Genomic DNA, 19,715 nt, shown 5'->3' on the forward strand with positions numbered 1-19,715 from the left:
ATTGAAGAATAATAGATGTTGCTTTAGTATTCATGGATGTGTATGAACATGGTTGAAAAAGTATTGGTGAGAATATGACACCTAAAAGGAGGCGTGATGATGTTTCTGCATGAAGTGTTTACTGAAGTGGATAAAACACCATTTGTATTTAGTCCATTTCCCGAATATCATCTCAAACATCAACTAACTCTAAAAATGCAAACCCATTAAAACAAAGACAAAAAAGTGATCTAATCAGGAAGGCAGATGAGGATGATATATTTATATTTCCTGTTTTACAACAACAGAAGACCCAAAGACAAAATGACAATGAACTGTAAAATGTTAGTGAAGCACTTTCTGTTAAAGTAGAACAACATACTTCAGATTGAATTTATTGTGTTGAAGTTTCGACTGAATCCATCAATGGTTTGGTCTGTTATTGACATTTATCATTTTATATCTTAAATAAGCCCCTGATGTACATTTGCACCTTCAGAGAGTCAGCTGTTGAACTTGTGACCTTGTTGTAGGAAGTTGTGCTTTTTGATGCGACTAAAACACTTTTTATATTAAATATCATTGAATTTGAAGTGGTCACACACTTCTGAACAAAGCTGATGTGGATTTTGTGTTTCTGTCTCTCAGCGACTTCAAACTAACGACAAAAGTTGAAAAAGTTTCATCTCAAACGTCTGCGACCTGCATATAAAAACCCATCAGGTCACTGAGGTTTGCAGCAGTTACTTTATTAATAGAAGCTCTTTCTTTGTGAAGAGGAACCCTGTTCTTCTATTTCTTTTAGAGTTACAAACATTAAATTAACAATAAATATTTAGTGGAATCCTCTTTTATTTCTGGGTCGAGGCAACAAGGATGTGATGAGGACCAGAGGTGAGAGCTGAGGATGTAAAAGTGATCTTTGAGTCAAAGGTGTTGATGACATTCTGATGGAAATGTGTGACGATGATGAAGCAATGATGAAGATGATGGAGTTAAATATGTGGGTTTATATTGTTTATATTTGTTGAATGACGTTTTATTAAATCAACATCAAGCTGTGGAATGTTAATAGTGTTTAAAGTGCAGATGGACACATTTCTCTGGTTTAATAAAATAAAGTATTTTGCTAAAGTTCCTACAGACGAGCAGTGGAAGCTGAAGTGAAGAGAACATTAATTATTAAATATGAGTCCACGTCATGATGTGAAGGTAGTTACAAGTCAACCACATAGAGACATATAAGGCTTTATTTTAACATCTTTGAAGTGATTGGTTGTTGCTTCGAAGGGAAGTAAAACGTTCTTCACTCGTTTCATCATCATTCTTCCATTCTGCAGAATGAGGCTGTGCGTCGTGCTTCTCTTTGTTTCTCTGCTGACATCATGTGAAACACAAGGTGAGGACTTTATTTTATGTATATTTTGTTGTTGTATTTCTTCAAGATTAAAGCAATTATACATTAGCACTATTTCTGCAATGGAAGTTTGGTTAAAGAACATATTTTTGGTCTCTGTGTTTCTTTGTGGTTGTTCCTTCTTGTTCTGAGCTCTTAGAGGCAGGAAAATGTCTCAGTAAAAAGTATGAATATATATATATATATATATATATATATATTTATATATTATTATTTTCTATATTTTGGTGAAGATCTGGATCCACACGCAGACCTTTAAGTCCTTCAGTTTTGATCTCAAAATCTTGCATATTCACCACGTTTTATTCTAATGAATATTGTAACGTTCCAATAGAAGACGTGTGTGATACAGAGGAAACATTGAAGGTGCTTTTAGACACTTTGTAACCACTTGTTGAAACGGGCTGAACGCATCTTTCCCTCCAAGACAAATGTTGACCTTTACTCCTCTCAGAGTTGAACTCCTTCAGTGTTCAGTCTGTGGACGTCTTATTTTCTAAATGCATCCATGTTCAGTGTAGCTGATGCTGGGGGACATTAGTGTGCTGAGAGGGAGGGAAAGAGGACAAAGGGACACTAAGACCCTGTTTTTCACAATGGAAATACTTTGTCACGTCAAGAAGAAGAACTTTGGGCACCAACTTGGTCTCAGTGGGTTTAGTTTGTGCTGTTAAGCTTCTCTGTGTCCTCAGGAAGAGACGACGTGAGACATTTTAAGAGACCTCTGTCACTTCATGTTAAGCAGTGATGAGCTGAAGGTGAACCGCTGGTTCAATGTGTGAGAAATAAAGTAAAGGGATGGAGTAACATTCAGCAATGAATGATTCATCATATGTTGTGTGTGATGTTTATTGTATCATGTGTCTACTGTTTTTACAGGAACCATTGAGACTCCTGTGTTTGTGCTGAAGGGACGTGATCTGCTCCTGAAGCTTCATGCTGATCCTCCTGAGGGGGTTTTAGCTGTTGACTGGAAAATCAATAAAACAGTCACTTTAGTAAGATTTGATCCTAGTGGAAAAGCAACTGCAACTCTAAGGTTTGAGTTAGGTGGGAATAAATTCTCTGTGATATTGAAGAATCTCCAAGAGGCCGACAGTGGAGTTTATTCTGCTGTAGCATTAACATCTACAGTAGACAAGCTAGTAGCTGAATACAAGGTCACAGTTCAAGGTGAGTCTGTAAACCAGGGGTCCCCAAACTTGTTCCTGTCAGGGCCAGGTAACTTTTCCCTTCTCTGGAGGGGGCCGGGGTCAGAAAAAGTTTGACGATTGCAGTGGGAGCCTAAATGTAAACATTTATTGTTTTCCAGAAAGCCACATATAACCAAATATTAATAATCCGGGATCTTCACAGAAAAAAAGTCAGGAAAATAAATAATATCACTTAATGAAATAAATAATAACCAAATAATCTACTCTGGGATCTTTACAGAAAAAAATGAAATAAATAATAACCGCCACCGCCTGACAGATGAGAGCATTGAACAAACAAATAATCGTTTGACCACTGCAGGTTAAATACCCTGCATTCTGAATCAACCTTTTCTCCATTATTCCGTTCTACTTCACAGGGGCTAGTCTAGGATTTGCGTGGCCGTATCCGGCCCGCGGGCCTTAGTTTGGGGACCACTGCTGTAAACATTTCACTGGTAGAGTTTCTGTCGCCATGTTTCATAAACTCTTCACAGAACCCCCTCCCCCCCTCAGGACCAGTGTCTCCAGTTGAACTGACCGTGGACCGAGTGGACTCCAACAGCTCAGAGTCATGTGACCTCCATGTGACCTGCAGGACTCACAACTCTCACATCAACAGCACTTTCAGATGTGTCGACCGGGTCTGCAGTCAGGAGGGAGGAGAGCGATCAGAGGTCACGACCTCTGGGGCTTCTCTCCAGGTCTACCTGCTGAACAACGTGATCATCTGTAACCATAGCAACCAGGTTCACTGGACCCAGGACTTTAATACGACTGAACATCTTTGCTCCTTAAAACTTGGTAAGAATGAAAGAGGAGACGACTTCATGATGATAATAAACCCTCTGCCCCCCCTCCCCCATAAAAACATCTTATAGTTTTAACCATTAATAACTATATAAAACTATTAAAGTTGAGAACTAAATTCTCTGTTTTAATTGAATAAATGATTTCTTACTATAGATCACGTTACAAAGATGTTTTCACAATCCAAACTGCAGTCCGTCAGAAGCACATCAGGCTGTGAACATGTGACACATTCTCAGCTGTGCTGCTTCATTTAAACCAGGAAGACTCTTCTAATCTGGTTCTTGTTTTCTTTTACAGATCCTCCCCTTCGCTATGGCTGGATGATTGTTATTTGCATTCTCACTGTCATTGTCATCATTATTATGGTTCTATTCGTCTGGCTTCATCATCAAAGGAGAACATTCAGTAAGTCCAAGTAAACATTCCAACAAATAATCCCAACATGTGTAAAATCCTCTTTGTTTCCTCTACATAGAAACTCAATGTTTCCAAGTCCTCCATAACTATGGACCCACCTGTTTGGTTAAATAGTCCAATATCACAAGTCCCAGTTTGCCTCAGAGCGCTGTACAATCTGTACAACACAGGACGCCTTTTACTGCATCACATGAGCAAATAATATACATGTGATTTATTACCAAAAGGTGCTTTTTATCACACTGGGATTGTCATGATTTGCTGTTTTGATTCAAGCTCTAAGAGTCACAAACATCCATCACATCAACATGTGCTTCTGTTTGAGGGTGGAGTAAATTAGACACCACCCAAAAGATGGACTCACTTTATCTGCAGCTCAAGTAAAGTAAATGTACAACAGTTCAAGTCTTTAAAGGACTATTTTTCTTCTTCTATCACTGACCTGCAGGTTCAAGACAGAGTGTTGATAATGTGATTTATGAAGCTGCTCAGGTAAGAATTACATCTTTTTAACATCACCCTTAGTAGTATTCATATCAGTGTTAAATGTTGGTAGATGACTCCTCACCATTAAAAAGTAGAAAGTAACCTTTTCTTCTGTATGTGGTTTAAATCCTGCAGGATGAAACATCAGCATCACGTCAGGATCAGAACGACGTCACCTACAGCTCAGTGAAGTTTCACTCTAGATCTCTGCAGGCAGCCGGGGCGACAGACACGGATCAGTCAGACACCCTCTACGCTACGGTGAAGAAACCTGGCAGGTCCTTCAACTAATGAAGAGGAAAGATTCCCCAAATCCTGGAATTCTGTTGGAAGTTTTCAGTGTTATCAAAGCTTTCTATGTATTAGTTTATGTGACCTGCTTTAATGCTGAAAGATTAAATGTGTCACTGGAGAGAGCTTAAAAAACAATGAATAAATGTTACTAAGCATCAGAAGCATCACAAATAGCAATATTAGCAGGGGTGAAAGTAGTTTTTATTTCTTGGTGGTACTATGATACGTCACTGACGTCACACGTGACATTTAGCCTCTTCTGGGTCCAGATCTAAAAACAATGGCGGAACGTGTTAATTTATTTACGATCACGTCCTACTTTAGTGATGCACCCTTGGTGGTCAAAAAGGGTTTAAGCTTAGTTTAGTCAATTTAGTAGTGAAGCATAATTCCGCTTCATGATGACTGCCGACCTCATGAGAGGGGCCCCTTGAGGGGGACCCGATAACAGTGTCATTGCACTTTACTGCATTGACTATCAAAGGGGCCTCACACAGTTTGTCGTTGCATTTTATTCTTAACCAGTCGTTGTCTCGGGGCCCCAAGCAGTTGCTTGTTTTGCTTGCCTTGTCGCGACGGGCCTGTGTGCGTGTGTCCTAATTTCTTCCCGGTACGGCGCACTGGCTTACTTTCACCACTGGATATTAGTAATTACATCTTTTACATTTATGATCAATGTATATGTTGTTGTCCCTGCAGGATGTTTCTTCTGTTGTTGTCTTGTTTTATTTTGTTTCTGGGTAACTTCACTTCCTGTCTCCCCCTGTGATTGTGTGCCTGCCTGATCGTTTCCACATGTGTCCAATCACCTGCACCTCCCTTGTGTATTTAAGCCCTGTGAGTCTCTTGTCGCATAATTGTTGTCTACTGCTGTCTACAGGTCTCGTCCTTGTCATGCCAAGTAATTCTTAGTTCATGTTGTTTTCTTTCGTACGATTTTTGTTTTTTTCCCCCTCCTTCCCCTTTTTCATCGGTTGGAGTGATTTTGAGTTTTTTTTTTTTACTAGTGATGACAAAGTGAAGCTTTCTGATCCAGTGAAGCTTTCCAGCCAATTGTATCAGAAAAAAGTTCATTCATTCAATGCCTCGCAAACTCTATGAGGACCTCTGCTGTTGAAAACTTGTAGTGCATGTTTCAAATACACTACCAGTATATTTTGGCCCAGTCTCTGTGGGTTGAACATGATTATGAAAGGTTGAACCAATAACTCATCTAATAAATACATGGATTCCTATATGAATACAACTATTGTTTTTCAGGTTTGAAATGTGTCCTTGTTTGTGTTTTTCAATTCTCTACATTGGGAAGAAGTGGAACAAACACTTATCTATGTGTCTTTCTGCACCTTTGTGCATGTATGTTTGTGATCATACTAGCAAAATAATTAATAGAAGATATATATATATATATATATATATATATATATATATATAATATAATATAATTTAAAATAGCAGCCAGTACTTTCTCCTGCATGTGCAGTTCATGGCAGTCATAGGGACTTATCTGGAATGTGGGAAGTGATTTACAGAGCAAAGGTCAGTGGGGCAGTGATTGTGCAGGTTTGTTATGACAGGATATTGAGGTGCGTGTGGACACATGGGATGGGGCATGAAATTAATTTTATTGAGATATAATATCCACAATTAATTAATAATTACACAAAACAAGTGACAGACTTGGCCTCCCTATTGCCAACCTTGTTAGAGTAAATCAAATTGAAGTGCTCCCACATCTCGGAGCGACCTCTTTGCCAAAAGGTTCCATTGTAAATTTCCTCTTTGCTACTCACAACAACACTGTATCAAACAGACAAGCCTGAACCCTGTTTCGCACCCATTTAAATCAAATCGAAGCGGTCACGTGACTGTGCGCCGGAACGAAGCTTCGGACGTCACTGATCACGTGATCAGCACCGATACATTTGCTTCGCCTTGCACTGGTTCATATTTCGACACAAGCTTCGAAGCAGGAGAGTCGGAGGTAACAACACTACTTTTTACTATCAAAGTCCTTTTATTTTGCAACTCCGCATCTGAGTCCTCCCTCCTTGCCTACAACCCGCCCACACTGACACCATTAGTGTTTCAACTATCTTTACTATATTATAGTTACAGTTCTAATGTTGCTTAACTACACCCTCAAACTGTTACATTATTGGACGATAAAGTACAGCCTCTTGTACCTTATTGCTTTAATAACATCACATATTTATTCTTTTGTAATAATTCACAGCACAGCAGAGAGGGACGCGCAACCTCTTAATCACTGAAATACAGTATGAAGATTTAACAAGTTTCCTCCCAAAATAAAAACATGCTGAACAGAATTAAATATTGTAAATGTAAGCAGACAAATATGCAAAGTGTATTTATAATTGTAAATAGGACCATATGAAGTATTATACAGTGTATTTTTGATTTGCTTACATATAGTTGGTCCTGATTAAACATTCATGATAATATCCACCAAAAACATATTTGCATGGTATTCTGTGTTCTATTTGATATTCTGTGAAATATTGTGTTTAATCAATGGATATCAGCATTTGTTTTTTCAAAGTTTTCTTTTCAGATTTTTCTATCTTGCCAAAATGCATCTTTGAGTCCACGTATTAAACGTCTTTCCTTCACCAGTAAATATCTGCAAAGCTGAATTGATAAATACTTTAAATCCTAATAGTTTGCGTCCATGTTTGCTGCTTTGCGTCGTCTTCCTCTTTTCTTCTCCTGGTGTGTTGCTGCCACCTGCTGTGAGTCAGTGGAACATCATCAAGGGTCTAAAAGGTGACCTTTAGGTGGGAGCTTTCCTCCAGGGCAGCGTGAGGGGTTTGACCTCCATTTCTTTCTTGGTGCTTCTTGAAGTCCACGAGGTGAACAGTGATGACGGCAGACACCATGATGATCAGAGCCACAGAGAACACCACCATCTTCACCAGGAACACGGAGGGAAGCTCTGCACCTGAAACACACCACAAACACAACACATCTGTATTTGTATTTAAGCCCTGCGTCCCTGAAGAGGAGCTTCAGAGATGCTCAGAACTCAGAAAACACACAATAATTCATTTAAAACAGAGAAAGAATGAAACTACAAAGTGTCATCAGGAAGTCGTCTCCTCTTTCAGTCTTACCAGCATATTTGGAGCAAAGGTGTTTTGCAGTATTTAGGTCCTGGGTCCAGTGAGCCTGGTTGCTATGGTTACAGATGATCACGTTGTTCAGCAGGTAGACCTGGAGAGAAGCCCCAGAGGTCGTGACCTCTGATCGCTCTCCTCCCTCCTGACTGCAGAACCAGTCGACACATCTGAAAGTGCTGTTGACGTGAGAGTGGTGAGTCCTGCAGGTCACATGGAGGTCACATGACTCTGAGCTGCTGGAGTCCACTCGGTCCACGGTCAGTTCAACTGGAGACACTGGTTCTGAGGGGGGGGAGGTTTCTGTGAAGAGTTTATGAAACATGGCGGCAGAAACTACCAGTGAAATGTTTACAGACTCACCTTGAACTGTGACCTTGTATTCAGCTACTAGCTTGTCTACTGTAGATGTTAATGCTACAGCAGAATAAACTCCACTGTCGGCCTCTTGGAGATTCTTCAATATCACAGAGAATTTATTCCCACCTAACTCAAACCTTAGAGTTGCAGTTGCTTTTCCACTAGGATCAAATCTTACTAAACTGACTGTTTTATTGATTTTCCAGTCAACAGCTAAAACCCCCTCAGGAGGATCAGCATGAAGCTCCAGGAGCAGATCACCTCCCTTCAGCACAAACACAGGAGTCTCAATGGTTCCTGTAAAAACAGTAGACACATGATACAATAAACATCACACACAACATATGATGAATCATCCCTTTACTTTATTTCTCACACATTGAACCAGCGGTTCACCTTCAGCTCATCACTGCTTAACATCAAGTGACAGAGGAATTTAAAATGGTGGAATAATTGTTTTAAGTTCTCTCGGGTCTCTGGCGCAAACGACTTGCTGAACCTGACGGCCTGACATATGCCTGCAGGTGGCAGTAATGTGTTGTATAGGATGAAGTGCATTCCCTAGAAGAAGAGGTTCCTTCCGGACCTGAATAATTTGTCACACTGCGCATGCGTGAAATGCGTCAAAAAAATTGACGTAATTAACAACAAACAGCCGTTAACGCGCTATTTTTGACAGCCCTAATTTTTATATAAGGAAAGTGTTAATATTATTATTATACTTATATATTATATAAGAGGAAAATGTTGTTTAAGACAAAAGTGTTTTAACTTTTGTTGTGTTTGTATTGTAAAGACTAAAACATTTATTTTAGCATTCTAATAAGATTTTGGTATTTTGTTTTTTAAAATCTTTTAAATTGTTGTACTGATGTTTCGTGTTTTTTTCGTGTTGAAAAGAAAAATACAGTTATTTTTCTTCATTTAAATCAAGAAGCAGAATTGTTTTTTATTCTTTAAAAAGTCAAAAACATGTCTTTCATTTTAAAAACATATAAAACAAAGCAAAACCAAAATAAACTTCATAAGATTTATATTAACGTCCCCTCAATGTTTTCAGAAATCACTCAGTCTTCTTGTGTGACATGTATAAACACACAAATACATACATATTTATGTATTTGTTGGAAAAAACTGCAATAATGTTGTAATTTAGTACAACAGTCTGTGCCCTTCCACATAGAGACACGTTGTGTTCTGGGTCTTCTGATAATCAAGATGGTTTGTGCTTCGATTTTTATAATCTTGTGGCGTCAAAGATGATCGTCTACATCCGAGGTCGACTACCAGCCCCTGGGTTTTAACCAGAGCCCCCCTGTTTTATTATGTTTATCTTACAACTAAATAGTCCTGCTTTGAAGATGACAACCTTTGAGTAGACTTGATGCATGACTTGTATGAGTCAATTCTGTCTCCTGTTGGCAAACATTAAATGTCCTGTTTGGATTATTTTACACTTTTCTTGCTTTACAGTACTAATTCCTACTAATCTGTAAGATGGAGAGCAAAGGCCTCAGTGGTTTCTCACCTTGAGCCTGGATGCAGACGAGCAGCCCGAGTATCACAAACAGAGACATGACGGAGTCTCCGACCCCACGCTGCAACAACCTGTGTTCTGCTTCACAAGAAACCAACAGCTCGCCTCTTATTTAAAGAACCTCGGAGACGTTTGACCACAGCTGCTCGTCATCAGCTCCTTTTGAACTTCCTCTCTGAGCTCTGTCTGACTGCTGAGATCTGTTCCTGCAGAGAGAGATTTAGTTCAGCCCTTTGTCAAGGAGGCTCATTTACACCTACAAGTTCATCCAAGTAACAAAGTACAATTATTCACTTCAACGTATCCTGCAAGCTTCTTTAAAAGACTGTTTAATAAGTATCAGCACTATATTCTTTGAATGATTTATCCCCTTAAGATGAGCTACTTGTGCATGTTGCTCCATGATGATCCTGAAGGTTCTAAATGAAACCTGGAGGCTCCACATGGCTCCACATGCTGCTATCGGTGCAGCGTTAAATCTACAAACTGTGGACACAGCGAGTGGACGAGAGCCAGAGGACACCAGGACACAAAGGACCTCACGTGCACCACTTTAAAGGCACTGTTCATGTTTATGGGAGGATGTTGTAGAGCAGTGGTCCCCAAACTAAGGCCCGCGGGCCGGATACGGCCCGCCTCGACATTAGGCCCGGCCCCCTGAACAATACCAGAGGGGCATTATGATTTTTTTTTCAGTCTGGCCACGCAAATCCTAGACTAGTGAAGTAGAACGGAATAATGGAGAAAAGGTTGATTCAGAATGCAGGGTATTTAACCTGCAGCTGTCAAACGATTATTTGTTTGTTCAATGCTCTCATCTGTCAGGCGGTGGCGGTTATTATTTATTTCATTTTTTTCTGTAAAGATCCCAGAGAAGATTATTTGGTTATTATTTATTTCATTAAGTGATATTATTTATTTTCCTGACTTTTTTTCTGTGAAGATCCTGGATTATTATTATTTGGTTGTATGTGGCTTTCTGGAAAACAATAAATCTTTACATTTAGGCTCCCACTGCAATCGTCACACTTTCTGACCCCGGCCCCCTTTAAAAGTTATCTGGCCCTCACAGGAATAAGTTTGGGGACCCCTGTTGTAGAGGATGCTTTTCATCTTTGGTCCCTGGAACAAAACCTTTATTTGAGAGAATAAAAAGGACCAAACATCATTATGTCAATGATTTGTGTTCATACACTACATGAATATGAAGTGTTTGTACTGAGTGTTAGTTGATGTTTTGCTTCAGTTTAACACCTAACACACCTTTGTAGTTCAGTGCACTCACAGAGACGTCCACTTCCTCTTTAGCTCCATATTTAAAATGTTTCTGCTGAGAACAGAGAATGTGTCAAAGAAAGAGGAAGCTGCAAAAGCATCTTTCTCTTTTTGAGCAGTGTCTAATGGCAGAAATAAGTTTGAATATAAATAAAAATACAAAACAAGTTACTGACATGAATGAAAGAAGTGGATAACAGAAAGTAAAGAGTTAATATTAAGGTACGCATTTGGACACAATTTGGATTAAAAAATGTATCATCGAATATTTTTATCATTGATTTCTTTTCTTAATCACATTCGGTCTACAGTCCTGCAGGAGAGGACACTACATCAAGGTTAATCTCATTATGTGCAATGCATTGTTGCTAGAAGCAACCTTTAAAAGAGTTAAATAAATAATAATGTATGCAAAGCAGGGTTCAGCTGGTTGTCACACTTCTGTTCAGAGTTAAAGAGGGCGTAGTGAGGAGGAAGTGTCTCTGACACAGAGACACACAACCATCACTCTCACATTCACACACACCAATTAACCCCACAGAGTCTTTCAAACCGTGTAAGTATAAGTAATGTAAAGTATAGTCGATGTATGTTATTAAAAGTAAATAGAAACCTCAGTATAGAATTTAAATAATAAGTTATAGGATTGCATGTATTAGCTTCATTCATTGAAGTTTGCCAAAAAAGTCATGAGAAGTATTACATACACCAGGGGTCCTTAACCTTTTTGACCCCAGGGCCCAACTTTTTAAGTAAAAATTGTAGTATCTTGGATTGGCCGTCGCGAGTTGATGACGTCACGGACGTGCGCGGTTTGTGAGAATAATAAAAGATGGACACATACAGCGCCAACAACTTTTATTAATACGTGTTTTACCTGGACAACTAAATGTCAGTAGACGCACAAATACTACATGGTGTTAGAATAGCTTTTCCCTTCGCCCTGACAACGGAAGATGGAGAATGCAAGTGTCCCCACGCCACGGATGGATTGGGATTCGTCTAACAATCTACATCTACAATACATGGACCCTCACGGAAGATGGGAGAAAGGTACTGTTAGGAATTTAAGTAGAAGTGCACCCCTAGCGGTGAGAAGTATGTTACATGTAACAATGTTTAGTGTAGAATTGGAGTTTGTGTGATGTTAGATAGTAGATATTACATTTGTATATTAAATGAAGTAAATGTATTATAGTCAATAACAATTTATAGTCATGTAAATCATATAAATGCTGTACACATTAACATCCTGTCATGATGTAATGTTAAAACCTGGGGACGGAAGTTAATTGCCGTCCTTTATGGATCTTTCCCCAGAGAGGGTTTTGTTGGGAGTTTTTTCTCCTGTCAGGTATTAGATGAGCAACTGGATGCAAAGTGTTGCACCAGATAAACTGATAAACCAATAAGTACTGTGATCTTATATGTTGTATTGCAATTGAAGTGTACTAGTTATAGGATGAAGACAAACTATGTATACAATGTTATATTCACTCATTGAGGCATAAAGCCCAAATGTTTCTACATAGAATGCATTGGAATGTGAGGGAGAGAAGAGGCAGAGAGGGGTTTCAGATTCACACGTGGCAGTTCACACCTTGATGTGAAAAGGCTGGACCAGGAGGAGATACATTGAAGGAGCCAATGACATTCAAATACACCCAGAAGACCACCCCCCGGGAGCTTCGAATCATCGAAAGGGAAGGAGAACAGTTCGAATTTTCCTGCAGCCGCTTTGATAAGTCACCTTTGACTTGGTCGGAGAATTCTCTATTTTGCGAAATATATTACTATTCACATTGTATTTCACTTCACAGATCGTTGTGAAGTCAATCAGGTCTCTTTCGGTCGCCGGTCCCCTCTCTCTGAGTCTGATGAGGTTTGGGGCAGAATTACTTTTTGTGGATCCTGAAGAGGCCTCTTCCCGGACGTCCTTGGAGTCCCGACGGAGCTTCAAACGATCCCACTTCTGACACCAAATTGTTGTGGAAGATTTTCTCATGCAATCGGGAATCAGTTGTAAAGTCTCTTTTAAATCAAAGTTGCATTTTCCGTTTATTTCTTGCAAGGAAGAAGAGGTCTGCAACAGCTATACAGTGACAGGCAGTGGCAAGCTTCTTCTTAATGTTTGAGAGGAACACTGCTATATTTATACATTGGCAGGGTTAACACCTTGGTTTTGTTATGCTAAAGAAGAGTTTGAGACAGGCAAGGAGGTCCGAGACCTAAAGGAAAACTCAAGGTGCTTACAACAGATGTTTGATTAGATCTAGGACAATAGCCAAAGAAGTTCACACCTTCTCCTTCCTCCACGCAGCGGTGTTATGCAAAGACAAATGGGATCAAAGAGGAGAGGTGCTCTGAGATTCTTCTGCTTAGATAGTTCCCACACAGCTGGTGTCTTGGAACTTCCTCAGAATTAAAGTCACGATTGGTTTTAGACATTAATCTAATAAAACATTATGGCATCATTATATTTTGCCATTACACCAGTTTGCTAATTTGTGTAGGACAAAAACACAGTATCAATCAACAAAATACAAGCCCAAGAAAGTCCATACTGTTTCAGATAATACAGAACAGGCACCAGCGGACCTGTATATTGACACGATCATAAAAAGACATGCAAATACAGCAAGGGAACAGGCATTTGCAGAGGTGGAAATCGGAGAAGCCACAAGCTAAAGCTTTAGCACAAGCTAAAGCTCAAAATAAACACAGGTACACAGGCTAATGTAATACCAGTAAACATATTCCACAAGATGTTCGGAAGTATTGCATTAGGTCCTGTTGAGGATTAAATATAATCATGCATGCCCACGCTAGACTGCAATTACACTTGAACAATAATGTAATACTAATAATGAGTGGAGGCCGTGTATGACCCGGAGCACACCAACATGTTGATAAAAAGGCTGCACACACTCTCGTCCATACATGGGACTGGGTGACCATGGCTCACACGCAAAACAGCCTTAATATGGAGTGAACCTGTTGCTAAAGAACTACACGCACTCCCAGGGTCAGTTGTAGATAAAACAGAATATTGAGACTAACATGTCTCACACACAAAGTATCTCAAGTATGCAGTGAACTCATGAACAACAGGAGACGTGATGATCCGAGAGCCTGAAGGGATGGACGTCCCTGTGCTCCAATGGGGCTCTCCGAAGGTCATAAACAAGGAGCCGCCTCCATCATAGTGAACCAATCAAAAATGCTCTTAAAGACTATATATTCCGAGCGCACTTTGTATTAAGCGCCCTTTCATTGCTGTTGCTAGACAGATTGAAACAGGTCCGTATGACTGCAGGACTGAATACTCCTGTCACAAATAAACATTGTCATATTGCTTTGATTAAAGTCTCAAGTCTGGTCCTTGCTTTGCGTTCACGACAGTCCCTCAGACAGCAACATCTCAGGATATGGTGGACAGAAACTTGAAGTTAAAGGTGTTTGCAAGTTAGCATGCAGATACAGGCAGAAAACGGCCGTGCTAGAGTTTGACATAGTGTAAGCAGAAAATGCTCCTCCTGTTTTGGGCCTACGTGCATGTTTAGATCTGAATTTGGTCATGCTAGTGCACATGGTCGACGCACAGCCGAAAAAACACACCAGCATTACTGAAGAGTTTGCGGATGTATTTAAAGGCATTGGACTGTTTCCAGGGGAATGCACTTTTCACCCTCGGCAACACCGGTGGTGTGCCCACCGTGCCGCATCCCATATGCACTGCGCAACAGACTCAAAGAAGAGCTTGACGAAATGGAGAAAATGGATGTAATCCAAAAGGTCACTGAGCCGACTGAGTGGGTAAACACACGAATGGTGGTGGAAAAACTAAAGACAGGAAAGCTCAGGGTGTGCTTAGATCCCCGCCCCCTAAACAGCTATCCAGAGACCCCACTATCCACTTCCAACTCTAGACGATGTCACACCAAGACTAGCCGGAGCACAGTACTTCAGCGTACTAGACGCTAGATCTGGATACTGGACGATTCAACTCAGCCAAGAATAATCCATGCTGACCACCTTCAACGTCCTCCGTTTGTGATTGTGGAGCAACTCGGGATGTCTTTTTGACACAGCCGCACCGCCACGCTTACAACGCATGATGCTACAACTACAAAGGTACGATATTATCATCACACTCAAGCCTGGAAAGCAGATCCCGGTCGCAGACACGCTGTCCAGTAAGCCAATAGAGTGTCTTGATGAATCTGTAAGCGAAGGCATGGATGTACAAATCCACACAGTGATCAGCAGTGCACCAGTGAGTGATCGAAAAATGGCAGAGATCAACGCTGCCACAGCACAAGATTAGCAACTGTCAATGTTAAGACAAGTTATTCAAGCAGGATGGCCTGAATCAAACCGAAGGTGTCCTGATAATCAAAAGCTTTTTCGTAGTGCTGAGTTAGTGAATCTTTGCCCTGTTTTGCTGAAGATTTCAAGGCTAGAGGGGGAAGCAAGATGTGCCGAGCAGCCACAGTCTGAGAGGATGGGGGTTTGCTGTCTGGACTTGATTTAAAGAGTTGGGACACACACGGACAAAGAGAAGCTTCTCTGTGTGTACTGATAAGATCGGTTTCTGTCCTGGCTTAGGGGGAAAGGTCAGCAGGTTAACCAGCAGATGTGCCAGATGAGGGGGGTTGAAATTCACATCACATGATCCAACACACACACTTTATTAAGTCAGGAGTTCTGGACATTGGATGTGACCGGATCTTTAGATGCGGGGGGAGGAAGAACCTCCTTTACGCCAGCTTAGGGGCAATAGAAATCTTTCCTTCTCTGTCTCAGTGGGTTATAAAACATGATGTTCTTGCTGATGTTAGTTGGTGTGTTCTTCCGGCCTGCGGGCCTGTAGGATTGCTCCTGCCTTTGCAAATGCAGCGCTTATACTTGACCTGTGATCTGATGAATAAATCTACCAGAACGAGAGAAGTAGTTTGGCTGAATTCTTCCAGACGTCCTCATCCAGGCTTCCAATTTTTGAACACGTGCCTCTGATGCGTTCGTTCGCTCCTTCTCTAATTATCTAACAGTCCGCTTACCGTCTGAGTATTGGAACCATCGGGATGAGATATCCGAGACAAACGGAATCCTGCTCAAAGGTGAAAAGATCATTGTGCCACACTCACTCAGAGCTGAAATGTTGTCACGCATACACACTGGGCATTTGGGGATGGAAAAATCTTCAAAATAATTTGATTAATGCTTCAGCTCCTCTTTATACGAGGCACTAGGGGTATTCTGTGCATCCGATGTAAAGTCATACACAAAGGGACGTTTTTGAGAGAGGAGGTCATTATATCACCGTTAAGATTTGGACACACAGGACTGAACTCATCTCTAATCCTAATGGAGATCAGATAAGTAATATTTGCAATGAGATGTGCAACATGTTGTGCAACATGTTATCACAAAGGGCCAAAATACGACATTGACAGAAATAACTTGAAAGTTAAAATTTGCCAGCTGGGATGATTGTGGAGTGTGGAGGGTAGTGATGGCAAAGTGAAGCTTTCTGAACCAGTGAAGCTTTCCAGCCAAATGTATCGGGAAAAAGGTTCATTCATTCAATGCATCGCAAACTCTATGATGACCTCTGCTGTTGGAAGCTTGTAGTGCACGTTTCAAATAGACTACCAGTGTATTTTGGCCCAGTCTCTGTGGGTTGAACATGATTATGAAAAGTTGAACCAACAACTCATCTAATAAATACATGGATTCCTATATGAATACAACTATTGTTTTTTCAGGTTTGAATTGTGCCCTTGTTTGTGTTTTTCAATTCTCTGTATATTGGGAAGAAGTGGAACAAACACTTATTTATGTGTCTTTGTGCATGTATGTTTGTGATCATACTAGCAGAATAATTAATAGAATATATATATAGTACAGAGTTATATGTAAGCAATATAATTTAAAATACCAGCAAGTGCTTCCTACTGCATGTGCAGTTCATGCCAGTCATACCCCCAGAAATCCTGTTTCACGCCCATTTGAATCAAATCGAAGCGGTCACGTGACTGTGGGCCGGAACGAAGCTTCGGACGTCACTGATCACGTGATCAGCACCGATACATTTGCTTCGCCTTGCACTGGTTCATATTTCGACACAAGCTTCGAAGCAGGAGGGTCGGAGGTAACAACACTACCTTCAAGCAGCAATTTCAGCTTTACATGGCCGCGGTTGGAGTCGATCGTCAAGCGGAAGTAAGAAAAATAGCCCTTTTGCTAATCATTGCCGGAACGGAGGCTATTGAGATATTCAAGACCTTTGTATTTGATGAACCTGACGAGAAAGACAAGTTTGATGAGGTCCTAAAGAAATTTTATGAACACTGTCTTTCAAAGAAAAATGAAACTTATGAAAGATACGTATTTCGTTCTCATCTCCAACAGCATGGTGAGTTGTTTGATAATTATCTTACCGATCTCAAAATAAAAGCTCTGTCCTGCAACTTTGGTGATCTAAAAAACTCAATGATAAGGGATCAGATTGTGTTTGGGACAAATGAAAAGAAGCTAAGAGAAAAGCTGTTGAGGGAAGCGGATCTCACACTGGAAAGTGAAATAAAAGTATGTCAAGCTAATGAACTGGCAAAGCAACATGCTCTTATTTTTCAAGCGGCGCCATTTGACCAAGAAAACAAGTCCGTGAACGTAGTGAAAATGAAAGGACAAAAACGGTTCAAGTTCAAACAAAAAGACAAAAACAGAGACAATGATCAAACACAGTTTGACTGTAAGAAGTGTGGTGAAATGCACAGACCAAGACAATGCCCTGGATTTGGGAAAACTTGTGCAAAGTGTAAAAAGCTAAATCATTATGGGAAAATGTGTCATACAAGAAAAAAGATACACACAGTGCAGGAAGACTCCGATGACAGTGATGATTTGAGCGAGACATTTTTCATCAAAATTGTGTCTTGTGAGAAAAACAATGTGCAGCCCAAAATTGCAAGTGACACAGAGCATGCAGTACGTTCAGTAAAAGATGACAAATGGATGCACCTCTGTTAGTCAATGGGACACTAGTAACCTTCAAAATTGACACCAGAGCTAAAGCCAACTTGATCAATGAAAATGATCTGAAAGCTCTAACAGAGAAACCAAAAAGAGTTGCAGATAAATCGATGTCATTAAAAGCATGCAACAATCAGCCAATTAAAACTATGGTTGGTTGTAGGCTCAAAGTGACCACAAAAGGCAGGCAACACAACTTACAACTTACACTAGTGCCAAGTGGACACGAGTCAATCCTTGGAGACAAAGCATCTGAAGACCTTGATTATTCAAGGTATTGATCTACCAGATCAACAGTGACTACATGGAAACAGACAATCAAAGCGAAAGGCTGTCACAAAGCAAAGGTAGTACAAGTATTGTGAACAAATACGCAACTGTCTTTAAAGGACATGGTACACTACCTTCCACTTACAAAATACAGCTCAAGGAAGATGCTAAACCTGTAGTGCATGCCCCAAGGATGGTGCCAGCACCTCTTAAAGCAAGACTTAAAAAATAACTGAACAGAATGACACAGATGGGAGTCATCGAGCAAGTGGAAGAGCCCACTGACTGGGTTAATTCCATCACCTGTGTTAAAAAAAATTAACTCCCCTGAGTTACGTGTCTGCCTAGATCTTAAAGATTTGAATGAGAACATTAAAAGAGAACATTATCAGATCCCGTAGCGAGAAGAAATCCTGAGTGACATGGCTGGTGCAAAGTACTTCAGCAAATTAGATGCCTCACATGGATTTTGGCTGCTGAAACTGGACCCAGAAAGCAGCAGGTACACCACATTTAACACACCTTTTGGGCATTACTGTTTTCTGAGGCTTCCATTTGGCATTAAGTCAGCACCAGAGATCTTTCACAGAGAAATGGAGTCAATCATTGAGGGTCTGGAAGGAACACGAGTGTATATTGATGATTTAGTTGTTTGGGGAAACACGAGACAACAACATGATGAGAGACTTGAGAAGCTGTTACAGAGAGGGAAAAGGTACGGATTGAAACTAAAAAGGTGAGAAATGTCTTGTCAGTGTGACAGAAATGACATACTTAGGGGACAAGCTCACAGCAAACGGCGTGCTACCAGACAAAACAAAAGTGCAAGCCATACTGAATATGCTGGCTCCAACAGATAAAAAAGGACTTTTGCGAGCAATGGGGATGGTTAATTTTTTGGGTAAGTTCATTCCCAACCTTTCCTCAAAAACGACATGCCTCAGAGTTGCTGCATCATGACGTTGCATTTGAGTGGACAACAAAACATGAACAAGGATGGGAAGAACCGAAGAGAACAGTGACAGCTGAAACAGTTTTAACCTTCTTTGATCCATCGAAACCAACCAAAATCTCAACTGATGCATCAAAAGACGGACTAGGAGCCGTACTGCTACAAATGAATGAAGAAAACTGGCAACTTGTAGCATATGCATCAAGAACAATGACCGAGACGGAAAAACGCTAATCTCAACGCTCGCTGAGAAGGAGACGCTGGGTGTGGAAAATGTCACACTTATGTTTATGGACTGCCCACATTCACAGCAGAAACTGATCATAAACCACTTGTAGGAGCCATATTCATTTGGTATTATTTAATTTAATTTGGCTCTGTGCCACTAGGGGGCTGTATGTGCTTTGTGGCTCAGCTGACCTCGGATCTGCCCAGGTAGGCCATTTAACCTGCAGGAATCCCAGACACAGGTGTTGCTAATTTGGGAAGCAAACAGTTTTCGACTGTGCCAGTGTGCGTGTGTGCCTTTGTGGTGAGCAATGCGGTT

The 19,715-nt window shown here is 40.5% G+C and overlaps 2 protein-coding genes across 2 annotated transcripts in view; both read left to right on the forward strand.

The window, feature by feature from the left end:
* Nucleotides 1–1,257: 1,257 nt before the first annotated feature.
* LOC119207845 (uncharacterized) lies at nucleotides 1,258–5,821 on the forward strand. Its single transcript, XM_062557947.1, has 6 exons — nucleotides 1,258–1,378; nucleotides 2,276–2,569; nucleotides 3,106–3,393; nucleotides 3,700–3,807; nucleotides 4,268–4,311; nucleotides 4,441–5,821. Exons 1-6 carry the CDS (start codon nucleotides 1,321–1,323, stop codon nucleotides 4,594–4,596), a joined length of 948 nt encoding a protein of 315 aa, XP_062413931.1. The 5' UTR covers nucleotides 1,258–1,320; the 3' UTR covers nucleotides 4,597–5,821.
* Nucleotides 5,822–16,996: 11,175 nt separating this feature from the next.
* Nucleotides 16,997–19,715, forward strand: part of LOC119207491 (uncharacterized) — a 39,928-nt gene continuing 37,209 nt past the window's right edge. The window contains exon 1 of the mRNA XM_062557629.1: nucleotides 16,997–17,062. The gene's annotated coding sequence lies outside the window, so the exon portion shown is untranslated. The remainder of the gene's footprint in view (nucleotides 17,063–19,715) is intronic.

The sequence above is a fragment of the Pungitius pungitius genome, chromosome 15 (assembly GCF_949316345.1).
Source record: "Pungitius pungitius chromosome 15, fPunPun2.1, whole genome shotgun sequence".
Taxonomy (NCBI): Eukaryota; Metazoa; Chordata; class Actinopteri; order Perciformes; family Gasterosteidae; genus Pungitius; species Pungitius pungitius.

Excerpts from the sequence above, each read along its gene's own strand:
- LOC119207845 (XM_062557947.1), top strand. The coding sequence starts at position 1,321 with ATGAGGCTGTGCGTCGTGCTTCTCTTTGTTTCTCTGCTGACATCATGT. Across the intron at positions 2,570-3,105 it reads ATACAAGGTCACAGTTCAAG|GACCAGTGTCTCCAGTTGAA; the intron begins GTGAGTCTGTAA and ends TCCCCCCCTCAG. Across the intron at positions 3,808-4,267 it reads TCATCAAAGGAGAACATTCA|GTTCAAGACAGAGTGTTGAT; the intron begins GTAAGTCCAAGT and ends ACTGACCTGCAG.